The sequence below is a fragment of the Empidonax traillii genome, unplaced genomic scaffold, assembly GCF_003031625.1.
Source record: "Empidonax traillii isolate 1590-97213 ecotype Southwest subspecies unplaced genomic scaffold, ASM303162v1 scaffold400:size839614, whole genome shotgun sequence".
In the NCBI taxonomy this organism is placed as follows: domain Eukaryota; kingdom Metazoa; phylum Chordata; class Aves; order Passeriformes; family Tyrannidae; genus Empidonax; species Empidonax traillii.
In genome coordinates, this window is record NW_020955593.1 from 731,415 (window position 1) to 757,799 (window position 26,385).

Consider the following 26,385-nt stretch of genomic DNA (forward strand, 5'->3'; position numbering starts at 1 on the left):
GTACATGGCTTTAGTAATTTTCTCTCCTAGCTGAGACAAACCCCTTCCCCCCCTCCCCTGACTTGCTGCTCAAGCCCATAAACTACAAGCAGCTAAATATGCATAATAGTGACAGTTTAAATCTTGGAATTCATTTATACCTAAGTGAAATGCATTGGAGAACAGGTGGCTCAGGAATGCGACTTCCAAATCAACGCATCCTTCTAGAAAAATGGTTCATTTTCACTAAACCAAAGTTGAATCGTTCCTTTTCTAGAACATCTGAAAATAACTGTTGTAACAGAGCAGGCCATAAGTGCAAATTATTTACTGAGTTAACAAGCAAGAAGAAAATCTCACTGCCTGTTTTAAGGAAATCATTGCATAAATAACTGCCATTAAGCAATGCTCCACACCTGTAACTGCTCAGCACTGAATACAGGTTGTCAGGAATCGTAAGCAGAAGTCTTCTTCTGCATCTACATTTCTGCATTTACTGTTCATTAAACACTGTCATTTTCAAAATAATAGGTAACAGTAACAGTACATAAATTGTTAGAAAAGACAACTAAACTATAAAATGCATCTTCAAAACCATAGAAAGCAGTATCTTGTTATTTACAGAGTAGTGCAGTATTATTATAAACATATTAAATGACACTGTTCTACACCTACAGAAGACTGTCTAAAAACAGTTTAGCATAACAATCAACATTACAAGTCTGAATACAAACAAAGAGGAAATCAAAGGAAAGGAGAGTATTTTTCAAATTGCATCTCTAATTAAGTGCTCCTAGAATTTTTGACATTTTCATTTAAAATGATGGCACAAGCTATATACACTGTTAGTATATAGTATCAGTTACTGGGCAATTACCATTGCAATCAACAGACCTTATTCACAGGTACTGAAATTGTTTTTTCAAAGTAAAACTTGGTGAGGAGAAACAGAAGGAATTTAGAAAAGGATTAATTTATCTGACTCATTTGTCTTGCATTACCGAGGGACTTTCTTTTTAGGGCAATGTGGATGTACCTGCTCAGGGACTGATTTCCTGATCAATCACTGATATGCAGAGATTGGTATTTTATCAATATTCTTATTCAGTATATACAAAGCAGTGTTTGGTATCCAGCCAGAAACTGAAATTTGTGTCCTTTCCTGAGGTTACAAGTCAATACATCCCAAAGTGCAGCTCCCAGTGCTCTTTAAAAGTCATGACCATGTTACTGAAAACGGTGACTCCCAGTTTGGCACAGCTTCACTGAGGGTCAGAATTTCCATCTCATGCAGAAATACTCTGGGAAAACAGATGAGGAAAGTCCAGTGGAACAAACAACGTTCCAGAGATGGTGCTTATTTTCACCCTCCGAGCAAGCACAGAGACCAGAACCCCGAGGCCAGGGCTGGCTCCGCAGGGGTTTTATGGTTTTTCTTCTACCCTGGCACTGACCAACTTCCCTATTGGCTGCAGTCCTCAGAATTCCTTTAAAAGGCAGTTCCTGAGGTTTTTGGTGATTACCAGGAAATTGGTATGCAGACAATCCTATTCATTTTCCAACTCTCAAGTGCTGTTTCAGTTTTTATGAACTTTGTGCCTCAACTGTACAACTGTGTACTGGAAATAAAGAGACCTAGAACAGAAGTCTTGAGAGGACTTAAAAAAAATACCTTTCCTGAAAAAAAAAAAATTAAATGGTAGTATGTGTCAAAATACAGGTGCTTCCTCAGCTTCAAAATTATCCAAAATATGTCATATGGGAGTCACCTCATATGCCTACATGGACAGGTCCACAGATACTTTTCTGGTGACAGCAGGGACCTTCCCAGAATGTCTTTATCTATGGCCAAGCAGCTTATACAGTAGTTTAACTGTGCTGAGTAAGTGATTGTCTGAAGAAAGGCCAAGAAATACCTGGTGGATACTCTGCCATCTCTGCAGATGAGATATCCAAAAAAACAATTTATAAGCGGTAGGGCACAACCCAAATCCCTAACTCTATCCTCAGGTAATTTAAAATGTGATTCAGGTAAGTGGGAGAACCCAGAGTTCATCCTCTTTTACTTCTTAAATAGTGTAGAGATACTTGGCAGTGAGCAAAGAGAGAACCCAGTAACCTTCAGCCATACTGCTCACAAAGGTAAAAACTGGGATACAAAATTTGCTTCACAGACACACGGCCTACACTCCACTGGTTTTCCATGCCATGTAGCCTTGTACTTCTGATGGACATCTATCAACACTATGAATAAGGTCCACAGGGTTAAGGTACACAATCATCACTGCAGTGTGTTGTGGTGGCTCACAAAACAACCAGCTTCTCCTTCAGAAAAAAGCATTCCTCGAAGACTCTCATGTTTGCCCTATGTAGCTTGTTTTGTTGATGCTTTTTGGGGTTTTAATTCCAAACCATGCATGATCTGACATATAATCTGCTTGGTTAAGCCAAGTAATCTGCCTGTAGGAATGCTGCATATGAATTACAATTATTTAAACTTTTTAAATTATAGGTAATTATCTTAGATGATTCTTTGGGATCAAAGAATCTGTTTTTCCCATTAGCAGAACTGGAAACACCTTGCAGATATTGCTTCTTAGGACAGAGGCACAAAAGCTTGTGAAGGCACTTTCCCCAAAAAGCTTCCAAGATTTTAATTACTAATCACACATAGGGCAAACTTGCTGACCACTAGTACAACATACTGTTACTGCTCTTGTATCAGAGCCCACAGCAGATACAAATGAACTCTGGTTACTGGGCAGGTTTGGAGACTTGTTTTGTCAGTTAAATGAACCCTTTTTCTAAAGGCACAGGATATAATTTTCATACGACACTTAGGCAGGGAATTCCCACTTCAGGAATCTTTAAAAAGCCTGTCTTGCAGCAGACCACTGGATTCATTCATGCCGTTTTCTTCTTTTTTTCAGGAAGAAAAATTACAGTTTAAAGCCTTTTTCATTATACCTATGAATGGTCACACAGCCATGGTACGATACTGGCCTGGGCATGGCTGCTACTCCCGTGATAATGCCCGTTGCAGGGTCATAACAAAGAATAGTGTCTGTGGCTTCACCGTTTTCCCGTCTTCCACCAAGGATATAGATTTTTCCATTACATACAGACATGCCACAATTCTCCTGTTTCAAAGAAACACAAAGGAATACATGATTATCTAAAAAGCAAGACCTTGATTCGTGCATGTCTGCCCCAGTGCAGGTGGGCAGCACTGATTTCTGTTTGTAAACAGGTCTATACTATTCCCTTCTGAAAGGACCAATGCAGAAAGGACCATAATTACAGAAAGCAACAGCACAATCCTACAGAAAAGACTATTTCAGGTCTCCATAGTTCAGACGAGGGATACAATGGAATTCAGCTGAACACTGTACTCACCATTTAAAGATCTGAGATAGAGAAAGGAGAAGAGAACAAAGGTTTTCAGAAGAGGGACCACAGTAGGTACTACTAATGCAAAAGATGGAAAAAGGAGAAGCATCTTAGAGGAATAACAGATAATGAAGAGGGATGTAAATGGGAAGAGGAAAAGAGGCATGACTAAAAGGAGTGCATAAGAAAAGATTGTGCTATGTCTTACTTGAAACACGGATAGGATTTTATTTCTTCCTTGAAAGCAGGCATGGAAAAAATATTCAGTGAAATAGAGAACACAGATCAAAACAGAGGACCAAAGGGAAGGCCAGGAAAGAATGAAGTTCTGTTAAGGAAATACCACAGGGTACGTGACTGATGTTTTAAAAACATCGGGAAATGTAACTGATACACACACACACTTCACCACCAAGGTTAAGCTTTGTGTCCCATATCTGGCAGTTGCAGAGCTCTCACTACTCAAATCAGAAACTTTCTATGCTATACAAAGGGGCTTTTTCACACTGTAAAAACAGCCTTCAATATTTCTGGTTACACTGAAAGGCTTTAATCAATTTAAGGAAATTACTATCTTCAGTCTAAATTAAAACATGCAGCAGAACCTGACAGAGTTCATTTCTATACAATTAAAAAATCATCCATTACACTGTTACCCTGTTCTCCAACAGTAACTGCTCCCAAAGTGTGGAGAGGCTAATACTGATGCCCAACTAAAAAGCTACTGGTTTAGAAAATTCTTCTGTGAGGCTTTGAATTACACAGAAGAAGAGGTAAAGCAAGAACGGAATCAGAAATGCAACTGTGTCAGAGTTAAACAAGTGCATACTCATTTCAGGCTAAGATGTTAACGTCAAAAACTACATCTCAGCTGCGTACAGGTCTTTTACTGTTAATTACCTGTCTGCTGAACGTGTTCTGTACATGCATCCAGTAGTCCTCAATGGGATCATAGCAGTAGATGGCTTTGGTGAGCCCACCAGCAACGTAGATCAGGTTGTTTAAGGACACGGCCGTGATACATCTCTTGGCAATGGGGATCGTTGCACGGAGCAACCAAGAGTTGGAGTCAGGATCGTAGGACTGAACCTGAGAACAAATACAGGCCTTTCATCTTAACAGCCTGACTGAAATAACAGCCTGGCATGCCCACACAGGTTATATAAGTAGAGACAAAGAAGCAGTGCCTGGTGGGCAATACCTCACCAAGAAAACAAAGTCAGTGTAAGTCTACGTATCAATAATGTCTACACACACACACTTGTATTTGACATTATTTTCTGAACACTCAGGTTTAAGTGACAGTATCCATGAGAAAAAACACAGGAACAGTGTATCCCTGAATTAACATTTTCTATTCTGTATTTTTTGTCTTATAACACCACCATACTCCCTTCAGCAAACACAGTTAAAGCAGACATCTGCAGGATCAGGTTTTAACCCAGCAACACTGTTGCCTGTGGGCAGAAGACACAACACAACACAACTCACTGACCTTGTCAGAGCAGGTGTTGTCATCAGGCCCACCCCCGATGACAAAGAGCTTGCCCACACAGCTGGTCACAGCCGGGGAGCTCACGGCCTCCTTCAGGGGAGCCACCTCCGTCCAGCGGTTGGAGAAGGAGTCGTAACACTCCACACTGCTCAGCCGGTTCTGCCCGTCGTATCCCCCAACCACGTACACCTGTGCAGAGGGGTGAAGACTGCCATCGTTTCTTGGGTAGAGTAAGGGTTACATTTAAATATCACATTAAATTAATGTAAAGCTAATTTGCTAGGTTTGTGAAGGGATACTTTTCTCAGATTTTTAATTTATATGCAGGAGAAGAAGAATGCAGTCTGAAAATAAAGGGTAATGACTTCCTGGAGAGTTCCATTCAGTCACATGTGGAATGACACTGCAAACACATGCCAAGGCATGGTATTATTAATACTACGATAGAAACGTCCTGTTTGAATGGCATTTGTTAGAAAAGGCATTTCTCTGCATTTCTCTTTTTTTAGATGGCATTCAGCAACAGCAGCAGCAAAAGTCCATCTGAGTTTACATTTGATTTTCGGTGTTTTGCTTTTCCCTACTTACTTACAGAAATATTTCCTCATCTCAGTTTGTAAACTCTACTTTCCCTTCTCTCACACTTTAAAGGTAGAATTCATTATTTATGTCTACTTTCTTCTCTCTGTTTGCTCAGCTGCAAGTTCCATCTCTAAGAAGCCCGAGGGATACCACATGCACATCTTTCCTAAGTTTCACTAACAGAATCCCCACAGGCAGTTGATCCCAACTACCCATTTTATGTTCCGCCATATACACCTTCAAAATACAGCAAACCCTCCCGTTTCCATACTGCATGTGTTTGGTTAATTTCAACATAAAACATTAAATAAGAGAGCTGACATTCCAATCAGCACCAATTTCTGTTAATAACTGCATAACTGTTAGACCTTTGACAGCACTTTTGAAGCACAGGCTAATTCAGATGCTTCTTTGCTTCCCAAAAATTTGCTTCTTGGGAATAAGACACTTCAATGATGAAAAAAAACACAACAAAATGAATGACTGAGCAGTAAGATGATTTTCACATCCAGGGGTAGTGTCTGACTCATAAAGAGCCTGGTTTTTTTTTAAGTATTTGATACGAAATACAAGTAATACTAAAATGTTTTCTCTACTGTTTTCCTATCTACATGAAAACACCTCCACTATAAAAACAATTAAAATATACTTCTCTTACTTTACCAAGAAGAACAGCCATTTTATGTCTCCATCTTCCTTTGTTTAAGGAGGCAACTCTGATCCAAATGTTAAGTTGAGAGTTATAAATCCAGACATCCCGGCTATTGATTCTTCCACCTATAAAAACAAAAATATGCCATTTTGAATAGCTATTGTATGTGAAATGCCACTAACATGTGCCTCTACGGTGAGCAATGAAAACTTCATATCACTTTTTGAGTGAAATAAGGACCTATCAGTAGTTGTAAGTAAGACTGGAAAAGTAATTTCCAGTGGATTTCAAACACAAAAGCACACAGTGGGTTATTTTCCTTATGTCTGCCTTCCTCACTAACATGCTGAGATCGCATTAGATTATTTCTTGAGTGCATGTTAATGGCTTTGCCCATGCTCTGAATTCAGATTTCCTGTAGTGTCACTGCCTGGATGAGACACTCAAAGTCTTCTCCCCTCAAGTGTCCTATGGCACATCCCCAACCCCCGCTGTTGCTCTGTCCTGTGTGTGCACACCCCCTTTGTTTCACACTGTTCAAATGACACAGGTACCACACCCCTGAGGAGACAACTCCTTTGGCTGAACTAACAGAGTGTGGTGCCTGAACCATCAGCTGCACCCTGTAATTTTCCCTTGCTAAAGAACAGCTGAGAAAGGCCTGCTTGGGATTTTTTGCTTGTACTTTTCCCAGCTGTTGCTGCAAACAGTCTGCTGCTGTATTTTAAAGCACTGTATTGCATGAGCCAGTCTCTTTAAATACAATTGATGTCCTGGAATCAGCTGTAAAAAGCTGCAGATTCATGCCAAACAAAAACTCCAGAAAACACTTTTGTTTACAGTAAGATTGAGCTGGGGCTGGTTTTCACCATTTACATCAGAAAGTGACTTTCAGCTGAGCTTCTGGAAGTTCTCAGTACAAAGATCTGCCACACTACTTGAAAAAAAACCCCAAACAACAAATAAGAAAACAATCCCCAATCAATCACAGAATCACAGAATGGCTTGGGTTGGAAGGGACCTTGGAGATCATTTAGTAAAGAAAAGCAACCAACCACGAAGAGAAAGAAATCTTAAACTTTTAGGATTATTCACCTGAAACAAGAATATCATTCCGTAGAGCACACACCGCATACTCAGACTTGGTAAACTCTGGAAGTTTAGCCAGTGACTTCCACTCTCCTGTTACGGGATCATAGCACTCCGTGTACGGCAAATTAAACCCTCCAACTCGTTCACAGCCTCCAACAACAACTATCACCTCAGAATAACCAGTTGATCTAAAAAAGTGAACACAGAAAAAACTGAGATGTAGGAGGTATTTATTAGTATATGGAAGTCAAACAACATTGTCCTCAAAACTTCGTGAAAATCAGAATATTTACTACTTAGTGTTAACTTCTACAATAAAGAAAAAAGAGGAGTCATTTAGCAAACAGAGGTTTTACTGTTTCCAGCTGTCTCGTTACACAGCAGGTGTCACTGACAGGTGCCTGTGTAAGTGGTGGAGTTCCACTGCACAACATTATATGTAAAAATCAAATCATTAAATAACACAGAAAGCCCTTACTTTAATAGTATTTTTACTTTGTGCACATCCAGAGATCAGAAACCAAGTTCAAGCAAGACCTGTTTCACAATGAAACCAATCCTCATGTTTCACATCCCCAAGTTTTACAAAATCAATACTACTTTACATTGCTTAAATATCCAAAAAGTTTAAAAGCTGACAGAATAGAGTCACCAAAATAAGGGAAAAGAAAGAGGCCTAAGAGCCAATGCACAGTAAAGCAAAAAACAAGAGTAGTGACAGGAGGAAACAATAAAGAATGAAATAAAGATTCAAACCTAAACCAAAAATTAAAACTCAGTGTGAAAAAAAATTAAGCTTTAGACAGTCTGCAATGTACATAAACAGGTCTTTAAATTATATTCCACACACTCATTTTCCTTCTACTAACCAAATGTTTTTGTATTATACATATTCTACATTCAGAGCAATAACAAAACTTCTTATTTATTAATCCACATTTGAATGTAGAGACTCAACCATCTTTGATGTGCAAATGAAACTGTGACCACCTTTTATTCCTCCTCTTGAATTTCTAATTTCCCATCAGCATTTGTCAAACTCCTTTCTTTTCAGGGCGTTTTTAGATTAAAGCATTTTGCACTGACATATTTATTTCAAGGACTGCTGTCAATTAAGTAAAACTGAATGCAAGATTGATTTCATTTTTGATAAGCCTTTTTGTCGTGTCGTGCTCTGTACGATGATCCCAGTGTGAACAGGCATCTCACAGAAGAGGCATTAATGCCATTGCTGAGCACTGCAGTCTTCTCTCAAAAACAAAAGACTCAGAACTGCCTTTGAGGTAAAAGTTGCATGATCTGCCCCTAAAGTTCCTAATACAAACTGATGCACATATTCACCTATAAATCCTGATGAAGCTTTCCCTGTTTTGAAACACCAGCAACAAAGCTAGTTAGCCCTTTTATCTCATCACCACACACTGCAATTTAAATATACCATCCATCTTTCTACTCAGAACACAGGAAAAGGCAGTGCTAAATGGTAACATCCAACAAGATGCTATAAATGAGATGTGTCTGAGGAGCGGCACTTACGCACCTGAACCAGGTCAGAAGGAACTCTCGGCAGCTGCTCAGCTTTGCAGTCAGGCTCGTTCCTGGTTTCTATGTATTTATTGTTACTGGTTTTTGCTTTTTTGAGGAACAACTCTGAAAAGAATCTCTCAAAGGGTAAGAGAGGGGAAGTTCCTGTGCCAGCAAAGCATTACTGAGGAAAAAAACTTCCGTAAAAGCAAGACACTCATCTTGTACTTTGCCACAGAAGCAAGTCCAGATACACCAGCTAATTGTGGGAACAAAGAGGTTTGCCTGAGGATTACTTTCTAGATTAGAATCAAGGCCTCCACTCACATAGTGAAAAGCTTACTGTATTTTAAAAATAAATGAACCAAAAATCTTTGCCCAGAGAGAGCCCTTTATTAATTGTTAAGACGAAATCTTTCTCTTTAAAGAAAATATTCATTTAGCATAGTATTTCAAATCTACAGAAAACAAATAATTTCCCCAACATTTTAGTACCTTTATGACCGTACTCTTTTTTCAGTTAAGAAACATTTTCACCATTACATTTTCTTGTAGGAGTCATGCACTGTATAGGTTTTATGGTTAGCTCCTAAGATTTATTTTTGCAAATGAAAGAGAGCACATTACTTGAACACAAAAAGTAAAACTGTGGTGGAAGTATACGAAAAGAACATACAGGCAAAGGCTAATTCCAGAAAAGAACTAAGGATATATTTGAATGAAGGTTAGAAAAACCTGTGACCTCAACCAGTAGTACAGGAAGCCCTCCTTATAGCCCTCAGAAGAAACAGTGGGAACAAAATAATAGAGGCGCTAAAACAGACACTAGAGATTCCAGGAGGCACTGGAAGAGGAGCATAAAATAGAGAAGTGAGGGTGGATATGACCAGCAGTGCCATGCAGTTCCATACATTCCCAACAGCACGTTCCCTGGGGGTCCCGAGTTACACAAGGAGAGCACCAACCCGCACAGCGAGAGCAGGACAGAACTCTCGCAGCTCAGAGAGATCACATTCAAAACCATGTGAAGTTTGGAAAACAAATGGCAGAAATTCTGCCAAATCGCTCCTTTTTCCTTCCCCGCTGTTAAATCACTTTTGGGTAGTAAATGAAATAGCAGATAAAAAGTGAAGTGAAATAGAAACCCACCTCCTAGGGGGAAAAATGAGGGATTACATTAAAGCTTTCTAAAGGAAACCAAAAAGGATGTGTTAAAATGTATAAATGTAATAACTTCCAGTTAAAGAGAACGCTCATGGGATGGTAACTAGACAGCCTAAAAGAAAGTTTGACTGAAAAACTCACAGGTAGATGAAAATCTGAAGACAAATCACATAGCAGGAAGAGCCTATGTTGTCTTTTCTATGGAAATGTGTTACTGCTCACTGCCTGGTCTCAGCCTGGAGATCTGTGGTGCAACACAACCAGAGAGACTCCAAAGGAGCAGGAGAGATGGCCTCAAGATGTCACTAGTCCATAACTGAAAAGCTCTTTCAGAACCTCATTAGTCAGTGATCCCTTACTGGCAAAGAGCAATGGTTATGCCACACTTTAAACTTTAATTCCCTTCAGGTAACTCTTCCCTGGCTTCAAAAAGAAAAAAAAAAATTAACTTGTTTAAAAAACAGCTAGAACCCACTTCACCCGTAAGTGCATCCAAGCAATCACTAGTTATTTCCCAAACCTTCAACAGAAACACTGGCATGGGAATTTCTTGTCCTGCAGCCTGTCTCCTTTTGGAAACAGTTTATATAGAAAAGAAATTGGAGGAAGGCAAGAAAGAGGGAAAACAGCTTTCCAGCATCCTGTTCTCTCTTCCCCAGCCCCCTCCTGAAATGCCCAGAAAAGGTGTGGTGAAAACACAGGAGAAGGGGGACCTGGCAACTGTTTTAAAATATGATCTTTTTGCTATAGGCAACAGAAACAAACAGGCAACAGAAACAAATGACAAAGAACTATTCCATGAATGTATTATAGAAAAGGAGAAAAAATTCCTGCTGGGAGGCCAGCCAGTTTTCCTCTTTGTAAATTACTTCTCTTGTTCCTGCCTACTTGAATTCCCAGTGCAGTTTAATAAGCTCAGCAGTAAAACCAACAAAACCCCTTGGCTTCAGAAATCACCTGTGTTAGGCAGGCTACTTCATGTGCAAACTGCAGCACTACATTGGGGCTGCTCAGATTCTCAAGCACACACACACCACGCGCTGGCAAAACTGCTGGGTCTGAGTGTATTTGCCTTCTTTAGCTAATTGAGTAATAGACACAGAATAAACACCACACCAAATACCACTGCACACAGTCCCCCTCCAACTGCCTGAATTCCCATGGGCCCTCCCTCAGGCCCGGACTCAGAAACAACGATTGCACCAGTTACCAAACTGCCCTGACCCAAACACTTCCAAAGACCCTCCACCACAGCACTGTGCAGCTTAGAAAACCTGGCAGCTGCACTGCAAGGATTTCAAGAGTTTCTTCGTGGCAAGACTGAAGACTGGAAAGCCACTAATGGGGCAAACATTGCCAAGTATTCTTTTTCCCCCTTAAGGAAGCCTTTAACACCTGCCAGAAAAATAAAGGTTTCCTGAACAGTCACTGTACAGTAACCACACATGAGTAAGAGTAAGCAAAGAGGAGTAACTCCTAACACAATCTGCCTGTCTAGACCAGATCATTGCATCACCTTAATGCAACATATGATTTTATAAATACAGTTTAAATCAGCTGGAGTTAACAATAAACTATCGTGTCAACTATCGTTCACATGAGGCTGGGAGAATATTTCTCAGGAAAAAAAAGAATCATAACCACCATTGCTCATAAATGCCACTAATGGATTCTTCCTCATTTCTTCTTGCAACCTCAGTCACCTATTTGTGTAACGCATTATTAAGTGGCAGCAACTCTGAATTATTAAAATGTCATAGAATAAGCATGAAATACTTCAGGAACTGTTTCATAATTCTTTGAAAACACAGTATTTGGTTTCTTTACAGTTAAGAACCTGTTGTTCTGCTGTCTATTACGAATACATGTGCTACTCCATCTGTAAAGTATTTGTGATGCAGCAAGGAAATGCTCTGAATACATAATATCCCCATCCACATCCTCTGTGGTGTGCTGGACACTTACGTGACTTTGTTACAAAAAGAAAGGTTGAGAAATGCAGTGGTGCACTTGCCACAGAACATTAAGTTCTGTTCAACACACTGCTACTGTATGAAATACTTTGAGGTCTCCCCTAGCAAACATTAAACTTAAGAAAGTGTTTTATTTGCAAGGTAACATAACTTCACTTACCTGAAGAGTCATTTATTTCACAGCAATAAAGTGATCTGCGCAAAAAGACTCACTTAACTCACATTTTCAAGACACCTGTGAGCTTCACGGGTTGTGGGGAAGTACTGAAGAGTAACTGTAGCAGCTCCAGAATGCAAAGCAAAATAATCTGCAAGAGATCTTTCTCTGGACATGTGTATATCAAACATCTGTGCAACAAACTGTGTCCTTCTCCTACAGAAAAAAAGGAAAACCACAAAATTCCTCACCTGCGCGGCCTGGTTCTGGGAGACATCATCTCGTTTCCAAGGATATGGTATCGTCTGGCTTCGTGCAGGAGCTGATAGCACTCTGGGGAGTTCTGGATCAGCTGGTCCACCTCCACAGTCTGAACGAAGTAGTTGGGATGCAGGAGCGGGAGCCTGACGTGCGTCAGCAGTTCGTGGAGCACCGGCCGGCGCAGCTCCACGGCGCGGTACACCCAGCGCATCACGGCCTCGAACACCATCTCCTCCTTGCTGATCACCAGCTCGTCGCTGCAGATGTAATCAATGAGCTCATCCTTCCCCAGCTCCAGGAACTCTTCGTGCTGGGACACATCCTCAAATGTCTGCAGCGCAAAATTCCTGCACTTGGTGAACAGCGTCTTGAGCGAGTGCGTATCTGCGAAGCGCTGGATTCCCAGGCAGTTGCAAGGATCCAGCTGCTCTTCCAGGAACTTGGCGCAGGCGTCACGCAAGACGCTGATCTGAAAGAGACTCGACGTTTCAAAGAGATACTGCACGTTCTCCGTGGTGATTTTCACCTTGCCCGTGTACACGTACTGCAGAAAGCAATCCATGGCCTCGGCGAAGATGCCGTTGATCTCCACCAGCATCTCCCGGCTCTCCCGGTGGTCGTTGCAGAACATGGCTCTGAAGTAGCTGCTGCAGGCCGAGAGCACGGCGCGGTGGCACGGGAACTCCCGGCCCTCCACGCAGATGATCACGTCTGTGAACAGCCGGCTGTCCCGGAACTCATTGAAGATCTGCAGGATGCTTTCTGCGTGGGATGATCCCGAGGAGAAGTCAAAAAACTCAGGGCCTGACAATGACTTTGGGTCCATTTCAAAAACCTTCCGCTTGGTTGCAGGGGAGTCTCGTATCCCGCTCTCCTCTCTATTCAGTCTGCGTCCCAATATTAGTACCATTGTTACATCAGTTGGCTATAGAGTCATTGAGAAAAATTCGCAGAGTTTCTCCTTCTCAGTGCTACGATCTGAAAAATTAAAACACTTCGGTTTTCAGTCTGGCCCATCCTCAGCTTCCTCACAAGAATCAGACAAGACACTTGTTTGGTCACTCTAAGAACTGGTGCAATTGTTGGCCTTTCCTTGAGGTGGCACAATATTACAGGGTAAAGTATCACACACCCTTCACAGGGCAGTGCAGCACTATCTGCCACACTCTAAATACAAAATATACCCAGAAAATAGGTGTTCCAGATGGCAAGTTCTGCATGTCCCAGCACCACTGGCAGTGCACTATTATTCAAGACAAAACCCTCAAGATCTCAGCTCTAGCAAATCATCTGACTGGCAGAAGCCGAAGAATTCCTGAATAAAAATCCAGAGCTTGGACTTTTCACTTTTTTCAGTGTAATCCTCATTTCAGCTGGGGCCTCCAAGTACTACTATACCAGCACTAGTCAAAAATGGGAAGGGGAAAAAAGTCTGACATTCTAAAAAGGAAAATTCAGCTGAGAAGTCACCCCATTTTCATTACAAAGTCTATCATAATGAAGTCTTATAATACTTGTGTTTAATGCCATTCTGTGATCTCAACAAATAACCTTGGCCAGAAGTTTTTACCTGTTCATGCCTAACATCTAAAAATTAGTTCACTGATAATTCTATGATTCAATTGCAAAAGAATATAAACTCCTTGAACACAACATAGAATGAAAAATAAACTACATGTAACACTACTGGAAATAAGAACCGAGGCACAACTTGCTGAGAACAAGGATATTTTGTTTCCACAGTACTACTAGAAAATAATTACTAGCAAAACTTTTTGCTGAAACACCTTGCAGTTTCAAGTAGTAGTGTAAACATTCCCCTCAATGTGCACACACTCACATTATCAGAGCACTGAGGTTGCAAAAATCAAACACTGAAATGTTAGCATATGCCAACAAGTTTCTAGGTGAAGAAAATGCAGCTGACTTTGCAGATAGTGCATGTTAGAGGCAGTGAGAACAACGAATCTAGCAGCAACAGGGCTTTTTGCCTCTGCTGAACTTAAAAAATAACTGGATAAATGTCCACCAAAACGCATTTGAGGCAGCAAAAGCCTGGGCAAAACACCCTCTCAGACCTCACACTGGTACAATTCCAAATGCTTGTGATATTCACTGCGATATGTCTGCAAGGACATGCACTGAATTATCTTTAAAGTTTTCTTAAAGGGATTTTTTTTTTTTTTTTGGCTTTCCAAAGGTTAAATTCAGTTTCCCTAAATACCCAGCCAGGAAACTTCCAACTCCTCACAGCAATTTCATTTCCTGATGTGCTCGCATCCTCAGAGCTGCAATTACCCAGTTCCAGACTGGCCACGTCATCACCCAATATAGAACACAATGAATGTGCTTTTTTTAAACAGCCTTTTTACACAGCACCTTTAAAAGGCACCATCTGAACAAAGGGCAAGGAAAGAATGTGTGCTGTACCTTTACTCATTGAGAAAACAGGCTCTAAAAACTATTGTTTTCCCTGTAAATTTTTTTACACAAATTTACAACTTAGATTCTTGCTATGGCTCACTTACCCTACAAAATTTTAATTTGACTTAAAATAGGGCCAGTTGTCATTCCGATGCCTGAAAAACACTGTTGCAATGTGCCTATCCAATAACCGATTGCTTCAGAGAGACTTTAACGAGGCATAAATAGACAGTCTGATCTGTAGCTGATACTCTATCCCACGTATTGCACAATGATTTTACTCTGTGGTGACGCAGGCTGGATACAAAACAAAACCAACCACCACCAGTAGAACCTCAGCAGCAATGGTGCTAACACCCCTATCCCTTACACTGGATTTCATCTGCAACCAGCTGCACACTGCTAGCACAAGAAAGTGAACAGAAACAATGGATCAGCAGCAGAAAAGGGAAATATAACAACGAAAGAATAAATATAAACCCTAAAGGCTTGATTCCAGCATCACAGAGTTAAATCAGAAGAATTTCACAAAATGGAGCTTTTCCAAAGCAAAGTTAGCCTGAAACCTGAAACAAGACCCTGAACAATTGCATGAAAGGGGAAAACACAGCAGCTAAGTAACAAAACCTTCGAGATTAAATCTTCCTCATTATGTGAGAAGTTAAGACTTAAGACAGCACTGTATTATGCAATCACTAATAAAGGGAAACGAGCTCTGGGTGAGGACTGCACACTGAAGGAACCAATTTCTTCTTTATGCTTGGAACAACACAGAATTAGTGGTCAGCAAACGATTTATTTTTATGTCGTAATGGTTTAAAGAAATGGGGGAATAAAAAATAATCCATGGAATACAAACCAATCAAGAGGGTAAATATTGTATATTTACAAATAAGCCACTAGAAAGGAAAAAGAAATTCACTCCAGTGCAGAACTTACTGCCTTTGAATGTACTATCGTATAATTTCTGTCCAGTTAATCACTTCTGAGGTTGGCTTCAGCACAGCAATTTCACAGGCCTATCAGCAACAGCGTCACATGTTCAGCTCTATCACACATATGTGTGGCCTTCCTGCAAATCTTGCTCTGGCAGTTTTAAAATGTCACCTTGCAGCTGCCTGCCCCAAACTGGGAAAGGCAGGGGGGAACCTGTGCCTGAGGCTCAGCTGGTTAGTGAGCAAAGGGGGGAATCAAGGGGAGAAATCCCTGTCTGCACCTTCCCTGAATACAGAGGTGCCCTACCTGCCTACAGACTCTGCATTACAAAGCACCAGTCATTTAGAGAATTTGACACTTGGATCTCTTTAACAAGTTTAAACAAAACAAAAAACAAATGCATTCCTCCCAAAGGCAGTACTGGGAATTATTAGACCAAAAAGAAAAAAATAATGCAAAATGCATTGGATTGCTTGCCTGAACAAGGGTCAGACCTTAAGTCTGTCAAATCAGAGTCTGCCCATTAAAAAAAAAAAAAAAAATAAAAAAGAAAAAAAAACCAACATATCACACTTTCAATCAACAGGTTTTAAAAATGCTTTACAAACACAACCGTGTCCCTGACACAGTTGCTATGTGCACATACACACATCTCTGAATTAAGCTGGGTTCACCAGAAGTTCAAGTACCTCTGTTTCTTTCACCTATATTGTCTGTAGGTTTCTCTACACAAGATGTTCCTCAGAAACATCCTAAGAGCCCAAATCAGAGGCTGGTAAAAGAGGTCTGTAACATGTTTGCCCTGACACCTTCCAGCAGTAAATCCTCCAACGCAAGTTACTTCCATGATGCACTAAACTTCTTCCTCCACTGCAACATCCTCACGTATTTTACCCCTGTCCCTCACCCACAGCTCTGCCAACAGCTGTGGGCTGGTTTTGTCTGCCCTCTGTGTCACAAAACTCCTTTGCCCCACCAGCAGAAATGAGAGAGAGCAACAGAGGAAACACAGGGTTGGGGCGAGGCCCTTTGGTAACACCTCACCGTCAGCTGTGCCTGAGCCCTGCCCTCGGGGTGTAGTTTCGGCAGTACCTGAGGCTGAGCAGGGGTTGTGCTGCTGCCAGCGGAGGTGGCGTCCAGCCCGTGCCCACCGCTGCTCCCCTGGCGTGGCCGGAGCGGTGACCGCCTGTGGAGGGAGAAAAGGAAGCGCTGGGAAGTGCCCCGGGAAGGGCAGAGCCAGCAGCACGGCCCCGGGGCAGCCCTGCGGCTCGGTCAGGGCACGGCTGGGGCCGCACACAGGTCGTGTCTGCTGCTCCCCGGTAGTGCCAGCGACAGCACCCCCGAGGTGCCACAGCCAAGGCCGCCAACAGGAGCGGTGTTTTCCTTCCCAGGCACGGAACCTGCAACTCAGGTTTGGCCAATCCTACTTATTTTGCGATTCCAGGTAACACGATCTGCAGGCGTGCTTCATCTCAGATGGTTGGTTACCGCAAGAGTCAGAGAAAACAAACTCCCAGTGTATCGACTGCAGCTCACTGGCTAAACCGCAACACGTGCTCTTTTTGTTTTTAAAGGAAGAGAGGAAAAAAAAAAAAAAGGCAACCGTTTCCTCCAGCAAAAAACAAACACATTTATTTTCGTCTTTGAGATACATAAAAAGACCCAGAAGTTCTTGGTTTTAAAGCACTTTTTAAAAAAGAAAAAATATCGTCGTTTTCTCGTTTCACAAAAGAAATTGAGTACTTGAATGTCTAAAATAAAGTCTTAAGGAATACCGAATAACTAGTAAACAAGAATTCACAGTGGTCGAGCTGATTGACTGGTAAGGAGTTAGCTGCACTGCAGAAGTTTTTTTATTGTAATGTAAGACCAGTATTTTCTAAATATCTTCTAAAAAAGAATGCCAAAATTCAAGAGTAATCCAAGCTAATGACACACAAAACCAAGCCTTAAATGCCCTCAAAAGTCACCCAGGAAAAAAAAAAAAAAACAAAAACCAAAAAAAAAAAACCAAAACAGGAACTGATTTGGACATGAGAGTCATGGTTATTGGGTAAAAACAAAACATAAACGTGGCGAAACAGAACACTTATAAAGTGTGCAGAAATCTTCAGCTACCCTTTAGTAAGTGAAGGAGTCCCTGAGAAGGGCACACACCCACTGGAGGGGGAAGAAAGGAGGGGAGGAAAAAGCACACTGCGTAGTATTGCTCATGTATGGGGAAGAAACCGTGGAAAGCCACAATCCTTTCCCGATTTTGCTAAAACAAACTAAACCAGAAGGCGAGCCCCAGCCACGGCCCCATCCTGCTGGTGGGTTCATCAGCTGCCCTCACACCCAATCGCCGGCAGCGCCCGTCGGGCTGGAGCGCGGCCCGGGCACGGCTCACCCACGGGGGCAGGAGCGAGCAGGGAGCGCTGAAGAACGGACCTGTCCGCACATAGCCCGGGCGAGCTGCCGAGAGCACGGCTCGGTGCCGGGGCGTTCCAGCCGCTCCCGCAGGGAACAGCGCAGCCCCGAAACCGAGCCCAGTGAGCAAAGCAGGGGCCGGAGGCGGCGGCACAAAATGGCTCCTCCCGTCCCGCCCTCCAGCTCACCTTCACCCCGGGCCGCCCGGCCCCGCCCCCCCCGCGCCCCGGCCAATCCCCGGCCGCGGCCCCGCCTCCCCCGGCCCGCCCGGCCAATCGGCGGCCTCGGGGGGCTCGGGGGAGACCCGCGTTACGAAACCGCGCGGGGGCAGCGGCGACCCCCGCCCGATCCGCCCGAGCGCCGGTACCGGCCCGGCCCGGCGGCCCTGCAGCGCCCTGCCCGCTGGGCCCGCTGCGCGCAGCGGGCAACAACCACAGCACAAAACACACAGGGTGCACACACAGCCGCCGTCCCGGCGCATCCGCGCTGCCAACAGCCCTCCCCCGCCGTGCCACCCCCGCCCCGCGCTGCCCGCAGAGCCGCGGACGCACTGCCCCCGCCGCGGTGATAACGGTGCGGGCCGGCCCCGCGTCCCAGCCCCGGCTGTCCCGCGGCAGCCCCCGCGCCCTCCCCGCGGGCTCCCGGTACCGCCGCCCGAGCCCCCCGCCCCCGTCGCGGCCCCGCACTCACAGCCGGGAGCGCCCCGTCCGCGCTGCACCCGCGGGAACCGCGGCCGCCGGAGTCGGGTGGGTTCCGCTCGGTGCGAGCGCAGCGGTGCGATCCGCAGCCGTGCAGCGCTCGGGCCTCTCCGCCGCCGGTCGCGCTGCCAGCGCCGCTCAAAACAAAGGGGCCGGCGGGGCATGTGACCTCCGAGCCACCGCACATGATGTCACCGCGGCGCGGCGCTGGGAGCTGTAGTCCCGCCCGCGAACGGCGCCGGGAAACGGGGCTCGCAGTCCCGGGAGGAGCCGGGGACAGGCGGCGGGGACGGGAGGGCCCCAGCGGCAGCTTCTGTCGCTTCGAGTTCTTGCCGCCGCCTTCCCTTTGCGGGACCGGGGGCAGCACACCCTCGATGTGCCGGGACGGGGGGAGCCCATCCCCCGGTGTGTCTGGGGGAGCACATCCCGCGATGTGCCGGGGCCGGGGGAGCACACATTCCCGGGTGTGCCCAACCCGACCGGCCCCGTGAGCGGGCGGAAGGTTCAGGTGCATCGAAACAAGCGGTGCATTGGGGTGGCACCTTCCAGGGTGACAGTCGCTTGTGCCAGCTCCAGGGAACCTTACCGAACGCTTCCCAGCAAGACCTGTCTCCCAGACCAAACCCAACACCGGGGCTTGGGGTAGCTCTTCAGACTACATGACCAAACCTACGTCCTGAGGACCTCGCTGCCACCGTCCAAGCGTGCTTGGCCCCGGCAGATGAACCTCAGGATTAAAGGGTGGGCTCAGTTCCGCGCACACTGTGTCTCACCTAAAAAATCCAATGCGCAGGCTGGAAGGTGTAAAGACCTTCCCCGGTTCTTCGTTCGCGAAGAAACTGGCCATTACCATTACCATTACATGACCAAACCCGAAACTATTACATGAAAATAAAAACAAAAAACCCCAAACCAGAATAGAATCTTTGTCTACCTGCGCTACAGCTTCACCTAATTCCAAATTTCCAGTTGCTCTTCAACAGTAACACAACATGGACTGTCCCTGCAGACCACGGAAAGCCAAGGTCAGCTTTGAGCTCCTCTGTCACAGCTGGGGGTCGCAGCGGTGGCAGCCACTCAACTGCAAATATAAAAGCAGGATCCTGGTGTCATCGCCCTGCAATTTCATGAGCAGGTCTGAGCCTGTCCTGGAGCCCAAATTCACTTCATATCCAAACTATTTGGACACTGGCCCATGCTCCAATACAGAGGATGGAACATGCCTGGGAGTATGGGAATTTATTTTTGCTCTGCCCTTTAGCATAAGCAAACTTGCAAGCCCATAATGCAGAGTGGGAAGGCCAGGGCAGGGACATGCATGCTTAAATTAAGTTCATTACCTGGTACTAAATGAGGCCTTATGCAATGTGGAGCTGATGTGGGCAGGTTACTGGCTGTGTTCTCCTTCCTAGAAGGATGACCTCCCCCTCTGGCCCCTACTGCCGAGGGAAAGGGAGAAATACAAGTTCTTTTATTAGCTCCCACCTACTTTGCTCTCCTTAATGTTGGATATCACTCCGAGGCATAATATATATTTACCTTTGGTGAAACTCTTCAATCTTCCAACCCCAGGATATTCCCCCTTGGGCCCTTCCCAGGGAGCCTACCCAGCCTTGTGCTCTTGGCAGTAGCTCTGTCACTGAAACTGTAAGAAGAGCAGTGTGTGCTCAGGACTCCAGGACTGACCCCTCTGGAGCAAACTAGGCTCAGATTTTCATAGGCTGAACGGGCTCAGCTTTCCTCTGGGGTCAGGAAAATTTCAGCTTTGCAAAACAGTTAGAATTATTAATTAAAGGGCTATGTTCTGAAGATAGAGTGGAAATGTCCATTGATTTGGGTATGTAAGTCGTTTTCATAAAGATCTTAAACAATTGAAACCTTCAACCATTTTCCTGCCAAGCTAGAACTCAGAACTGCCTAACAGACTGCATTAGAAATGAGAGCATTCAGTCCATTTCTCATCCTCTGGCTGAAAAAGCAAGGAGGACCCCAAACAACATAAACAGCAAAGAGAAAATTGGCAGCAAATTCACCTTATAGAGTACAGGTGTGTTGCATTAACTTATTTCACCCACTGAATACAAAAAAAGTTAATAACCTGAAGTCTTACTTGCTACAAAGACATTAAATCTAAGATGTATATGACCTCAGGAAAATGTTTTGCTTAAAATAGATCTCTTATCTGCTATATCCTCTCGTCTGCCCTAGTCCTTTGAGTCTGTAACTCTTGGGGTCAATATGAGTATGCAGAGTTCACTTGAGAAAACATAAGCAAGATTAAAGGAATGAGTCAGAGGAAGGAAAAAATCAAAACAGCATCAAGATACCTCTGAACTGGTTTGAAGGAGCTATCTAAATGGACAATGTTTACTCCAATAAAAACTGCACGTGGCAAAAATACTTTGGGTGAAGAAGGTAAATGGAGCATTTAAAAAGAAAATACTAATTAAAAATACTCATTGAGCAATCAATCGTTTCATAATGTGCTCATGTATGCATGTGGTCACATCCAGACACTTCCAGTCTCGAAAGCCAACGTCACCGAGGATGTCTGAAATTAGGGATACTTGAGTTGCCACTACATCCTATTGCTCTTCATTCCTCTGCTAGCAGGAGCATTGGCTGTTCTTTCTCAAGCTGTGCCAAGCATTTCTCTCAAAATAAGCAGTTGCTGCCTGAGAAGCTGAAACCGATTATTAAAGATTACTCATTCCTATAAAGCTTCGTTAATACTTTTTTTAACAATGTAAAGTACTTGTAAAGCATTTAGGCCAATGTTTTCCAAAGAGGTCGGTGATTCTGGAGATTTTGAAGGCTTCTTCAGGGCACTGGAAAGGTTAAAACCTAAAATTAGAAGCCTGCGTGAAGGTTTTGGCCTGCATCCACCAGTGTTCATGTGTTTTTCTGGTGGTGTTGGATTTGAGCACCACCCCCTCCAGGCACTTTTCAGACACACTTCAACGACTCAGTGGGCCACCTAAACAGGTCTGTGCATTCTTCCAGATAGAAGCATTAACTATTTTGGGAAGCTGTGTGCCAGTACGCTCCCAAGAACTTTCCTCTGCTGTGGGGAGTGTGGTGGCCCCTTACCAGATTTTTCTAAAATGAAGGAAAACCCAGAAGGTTTTCAAGTAGTTCAGACTCACAGAAAACAAAACCAAAGAAAGTCCATGACTGTTGCTCAAGGACGCCTATGCTAACCAGTCTGGGGAAGGGCTCGGAGCTGAATGATGGAAGAGATGAAGGTGAGCAGCAATAACTGGGAGCAGGAAGATGAAGAAGAATATGAAAGGAGAGGAAAGTCCAAGCACCACTTCCCTTATCCTGATCACTGATCAGAGAGAAGAGAGCAACATTAAGCCATGAACAACATTAAAAACTCTGAAGGCAACACAGGGATGGTATCACCAGATAAAAGAGAGGTTTTAGACATTTGAGTTAGGACAGATGAGTGCAGACTGACAACTAATAAGCAGCTGAAGCAATGTTATGCAGAGCTGTACAACAAATGGAGCTGAGATGAAACAAATCCTTCAGCACCTTTCTATAAAAAAGTTTTAGTGGACAGAAAGCTTCAAAAAGAAAGAGGTGTTGTTGAGTGACATCACTGCAGAGCCTGATGCAAGTATGCGCAAAATGTAATGACAGAAGCCATTCACCAGGAGCACAAATAGTCAGTACTGAGCAAAAGGAAAGGTGATGTTAATACAAATTTGTGAGGAGAAGCAGAAGGGTGAGTTCAGTAACTATTGCAGTATTTGCTTTCTGAGAATGCCAGGAAAAAGCACTAAGGTGCAGTAAATGAAAAGGAAGACATGTATGGGTACACCATTGAAAAGAAAAGGCTGGATTAAATGAGGATGAAAGTACAGAAAAGTCTCTTTCTGTCATAAGGGGGTGATTCTTCCCCTCTGCTCTCATCAGTCCCCACCTGCAGAACTATGTACAGTTCAGGTGCCCCCAACATAAGAAAGACTTGTAAGTGTGGGAGCAAGTGCAGAGGAGGCCATGGAATTGATAAGGGGACTAGATCACCTCCCCGAGGCTGAGAAAGTGGGAGCTATTCAGTCTGGAGAAGAGATGGTGCAGAGGCACTAACACTGGTTTCCTAGAGAAAGCTGTGGTTGCCCCATCCCTGGCAGTGTCCAAGGCCAAGTTGGATAGAGCTCTGAGCAACCTGATCTAGTAGGGGGTGTCCCTGACCATGGTTAGAATGAGATGATCTTTAAGGTCCCTTTCCAACCCAAATCATTCTACAGTTCTATGATTCTATGATAAAAGTCTTCTTAAAGAAATACAGAGAACACACCAAAATTTGCTAAAATCCTCCTGTGACTCTGAACTCTTTAAACATCATCCTGCCATAAGTCCTGTGGGTCGTGTTGACTTGAGCTGGTCTATTGGATACACCCATTTAGGCTGGAAGCCAGTTTTCAAGGACCAGTCCCTTTCAGCTTCTCATCTTCTAATCATGTGTTTGAAATGGCACCTGCACCAGGAAACGTCATCTGCAACACAGATTGCTTTGCTGGTACTTGCATGGGAAGGGCCCTGGAAAACCAGTACTCCCTCTCTCCAGACACCTCCTACTCATCTTTTCCATTTTCATTACCTCCTGGCTGAATCTGTCGATCCCCCTTTCCTCTGGACCCTTGTGCTGCATGTCCTAACTCTTTGCTTAGGCCAGTAATGCTTCCTTGGGTGTCTGTCTGCAGTGGTGAGGCAGGAGGATGGGTGTCCTGCAAGGGGAATGAAATGGGATGTCCTCCACAGCCAAATGCTCTCCTCACACACTGGGGGCCAGGGCTGGTGCTGTCCCCCTGCTGCACACTCAGTGCTCACTCCTGCTCAGCCAGGGAGGCACTGGGATTACAGTGTTACTGCCCTTCTGCACAAAAACCACCTGGTAAAGCATCAGTAGCAGGTTTACATATTCAGCTCTTCCACCAGTATTGCATATCTCCCTGTACACCCTGGCCCTCACCAGGCCAACCCTTGTTCCTGTCCCATGCAAATCCTCTCACTTCCTACTCATCCCGGTAGCCATTCACTGCTGTAAGCACCTCAAAACAAGGCCCATGCCAACAGTGCAGAAAGTATGTGTCTAATTTTTTCCACCCAGTATCTCCCATGTTCCAAGACTGGGAGATGACTATGGGAGTGGAATTGCAGAGCTGAGAAGAATGAACATTGCATCACTGCTGCCATAAAACACCATAAACACTGAACTATTTCTTTTTGTACAGCACGCAGAGTATCGAGACACCATGAAACCAATGCCTAACCAGGGAGATAGAGTCTGCTAGTGTTTGTCTGGTTCTTTTCTTCAGGGAGAAATAAGAAACAAAGAAATCAAAGTCGGTTCTTGTTCGCACAGGTGACAAATTGAAGGGAGTTATTCCTGCAGAATGGCAGACACAAACACGCAATCACTAACCCAGCAAAGGAGCAGTAAGTACCTACAAAAGCAGTTCCCAGAGCTGATGTGGCGTTTTCACCGTGTTCCCACCCAGCCCTGTAACCTCAAGCCCAACCACAGCCCCACAATCGTTTGCATTAAATATTCTCTCACAACAGTACATTTTCACACATCCCTATGCCACAGGCCTCCCTCTGCACCACTCTGCCTCAGAGCACCCTCCGGCACTGCTCCAGCTCTGCCCCTCAGCCACACTTAATAGCTCTCTTCTCAAACCATTTGCCAATGCCAGGACCAATTAATAGCCAGCAGCATTGCAGCTCTTCATCTCCGAGGCCTTCAGGCGTTTCACAGGTTAAATAAATGCTTTCTCCAACCCAAGTGACCATGGAAAGCTTTGGATGACAGTGAAGTAAACAGGCAGGTTTCAAACAGTATTTTTTCCATATGCATGCCACTCTCCAGAACAGGGAATCTCAGACTTGCAAAGCTACCAGTGACCTTCCACACTTCCAGATCCCTGCCACCAGCTGCTTCTGGTACCCCTCCGGCAATAGGCTGAGGAACAGATCCTAAGTTTAGAAATCGGTTAGCTTGGACTAATACCCTTGCTATCCATAGTAGTGACAGTGGGACAGCAAGTTTCCAGCTGCACAGGAGCAGCTGTCCTGCATGCCAAGGCTCTCACACCGGTCTGTGCTGCTGTGCCTTTGGAGTTGATGTTTGGGCAAATCTCTAGATGACTTTTGCCATCTTATATTTTTTGCTACCCTTTCGTGCTGGTCATCAACAAAGCTTCATCAGGTAAAGTTAATCCAGGAAGAGTTAGTTCACCAGGAGCTCCATGACTTCTTTCTCTTGTGCTTGCAGCTAGAGCTGAATGGCCCAGCACCTGCATTCTAAGACACACTCAGCTGCTGCTCCGTTAGTGGCACAGGGGTGCAAAGTAATCTCTCTCCAAGTGGACTTGGCTCTCAAAGCACGGAGGAATCATGGATGCCAGAAGGACAATTGACAAGTCTGTCTTCAAATCCCAAGCTTCCTGCACCCAGCAGAGCAGCACAGTAAAGAAGCCTCCTGCTATCCAGAAATCACTGGTGGGACTCACCAGCCTGAATGCTGCTGCCTTGTCTGAAAGTGGTGGCTGCCTTAGGCATGGACAACCGGGGAGGGATGTAGAACAGCTGCTGTGCCAATACAGCTGCTTTGGAGCAGTATCCAAAATTCCAGCCCATATCAACACCCTGGTCACCCCTTCCTTTGTAAACAAGCTTTTGAGCACCTGCTCTGAGATCTAAAATGGGACTGTTTCTGGACCTGGCAATACTCCCATGGAAAAGAGTTGTGTGCTTCTCTAAACGAAGCTCTCAGCTCTATTCAAATGCTCAGCCAGACTAAAGCAACTTCAGATCACTGGTCCTGGATAAAGATTTGTCACACGAAGACAGGAAAGAAAATGTTAGCCAAAGTAATCCCAGGAAGAACACACGGAATGAAGGTTTGCAGATCCCAGTGCAGCAGCTAAATCAACACATTGCTTTGCCAAGGAAATATTGTGAAATCTGCGGTTTACTCTTTGATCCTGCGCCTTCCTTACCCATCTATTCATTAGCAGTGTCATTAGACAAAAACGACTGTAAAACTAAGGTTGGTTTGTTAGTGAGCTTCTGATAATAAACAGATTTGTCATGTCACAGATGGCTACTGGACTATTCTGGCATGCATCAATATGCTATTAAACCTCAGAAGAGAACGAACGATGTAAAATATGTGTGGTATGATAGGCTTTCTCGGCCTTTCTTATTAACATTTTTATGTATAGGAGACAGTATTTTGTAATTTTTAAAGGGGAGGAGACTGAAGTGAGGAACAGATCATTAGTGTAGGCAGGAAACAATACAAGGCAAATACATGTCTCATTTCTTTAGATGTGTGCTATATTCATATTATTCATATTTTCCCCCTAAAATTAAAAAAAAAATAATAATGCTCTTCTAACTCAGAAATGGACACTAACAAGAGTATGAAGTTCTGAAGAATTTCTGTCTTTCTCCAGGGCAGATACAGCACTGGAATATTAAAATTCCCCATTCTCTTTTTAATGGGAAAATTAAATATTTCTTAAATCAGTACCGATCAGCAGAAAAACTAAAGTAGCATTTCTGAAGGTAAAACTCTAAGATTTGAAGCGGCAAGCTTTTAAAAGTTACCTGCTTTCTCCAATCTAAGA

At 44.1% G+C, this 26,385-nt stretch overlaps 1 protein-coding gene across 5 annotated transcripts; it reads right to left on the minus strand.

Moving 5' to 3' along the window:
* KLHL24 (kelch like family member 24) lies at positions 1 to 25,793 on the minus strand. Of its 5 annotated transcripts, none has more exons than XM_027893664.1 (8): positions 20,276 to 20,364; positions 20,077 to 20,172; positions 12,260 to 13,247; positions 7,194 to 7,378; positions 6,105 to 6,223; positions 4,865 to 5,053; positions 4,270 to 4,458; positions 1 to 3,119 (listed from the first exon to the last, which is right to left on the minus strand). In XM_027893664.1, exons 3-8 carry the CDS (start codon positions 13,177 to 13,179, stop codon positions 2,919 to 2,921), a joined length of 1,803 nt encoding a protein of 600 aa, XP_027749465.1. In that variant the 5' UTR covers positions 13,180 to 13,247; positions 20,077 to 20,172; positions 20,276 to 20,364; the 3' UTR covers positions 1 to 2,918. The 5 variants fall into 5 exon arrangements, with proteins under 5 accessions (XP_027749465.1, XP_027749462.1, XP_027749463.1 ...); XM_027893661.1 differs by lacking the exons at positions 20,077 to 20,172; positions 20,276 to 20,364 and adding exons at positions 16,722 to 16,815; positions 19,671 to 19,888; XM_027893662.1 differs by lacking the exons at positions 20,077 to 20,172; positions 20,276 to 20,364 and adding exons at positions 16,722 to 16,815; positions 18,729 to 18,811.
* Positions 25,794 to 26,385: the final 592 nt, after the last annotated feature.

What these genes read in the sequence shown, in the direction of transcription:
- KLHL24 (XM_027893664.1), bottom strand. Translation starts at nt 13,179, where the DNA reads ATGGTACTAATATTGGGACGCAGACTGAATAGAGAGGAGAGCGGGATA. An exon ending in TGGCTGTTCTTCTTGGTAAA is followed by an intron (nt 5,054 to 6,104) that starts GTAAGAGAAGTA and finishes CCCTCTGCACAG; the next exon opens with GTGTACGTGGTTGGGGGATA. An exon ending in AGAACACGTTCAGCAGACAG is followed by an intron (nt 3,120 to 4,269) that starts GTAATTAACAGT and finishes TCTTTGAAACAG; the next exon opens with GAGAATTGTGGCATGTCTGT.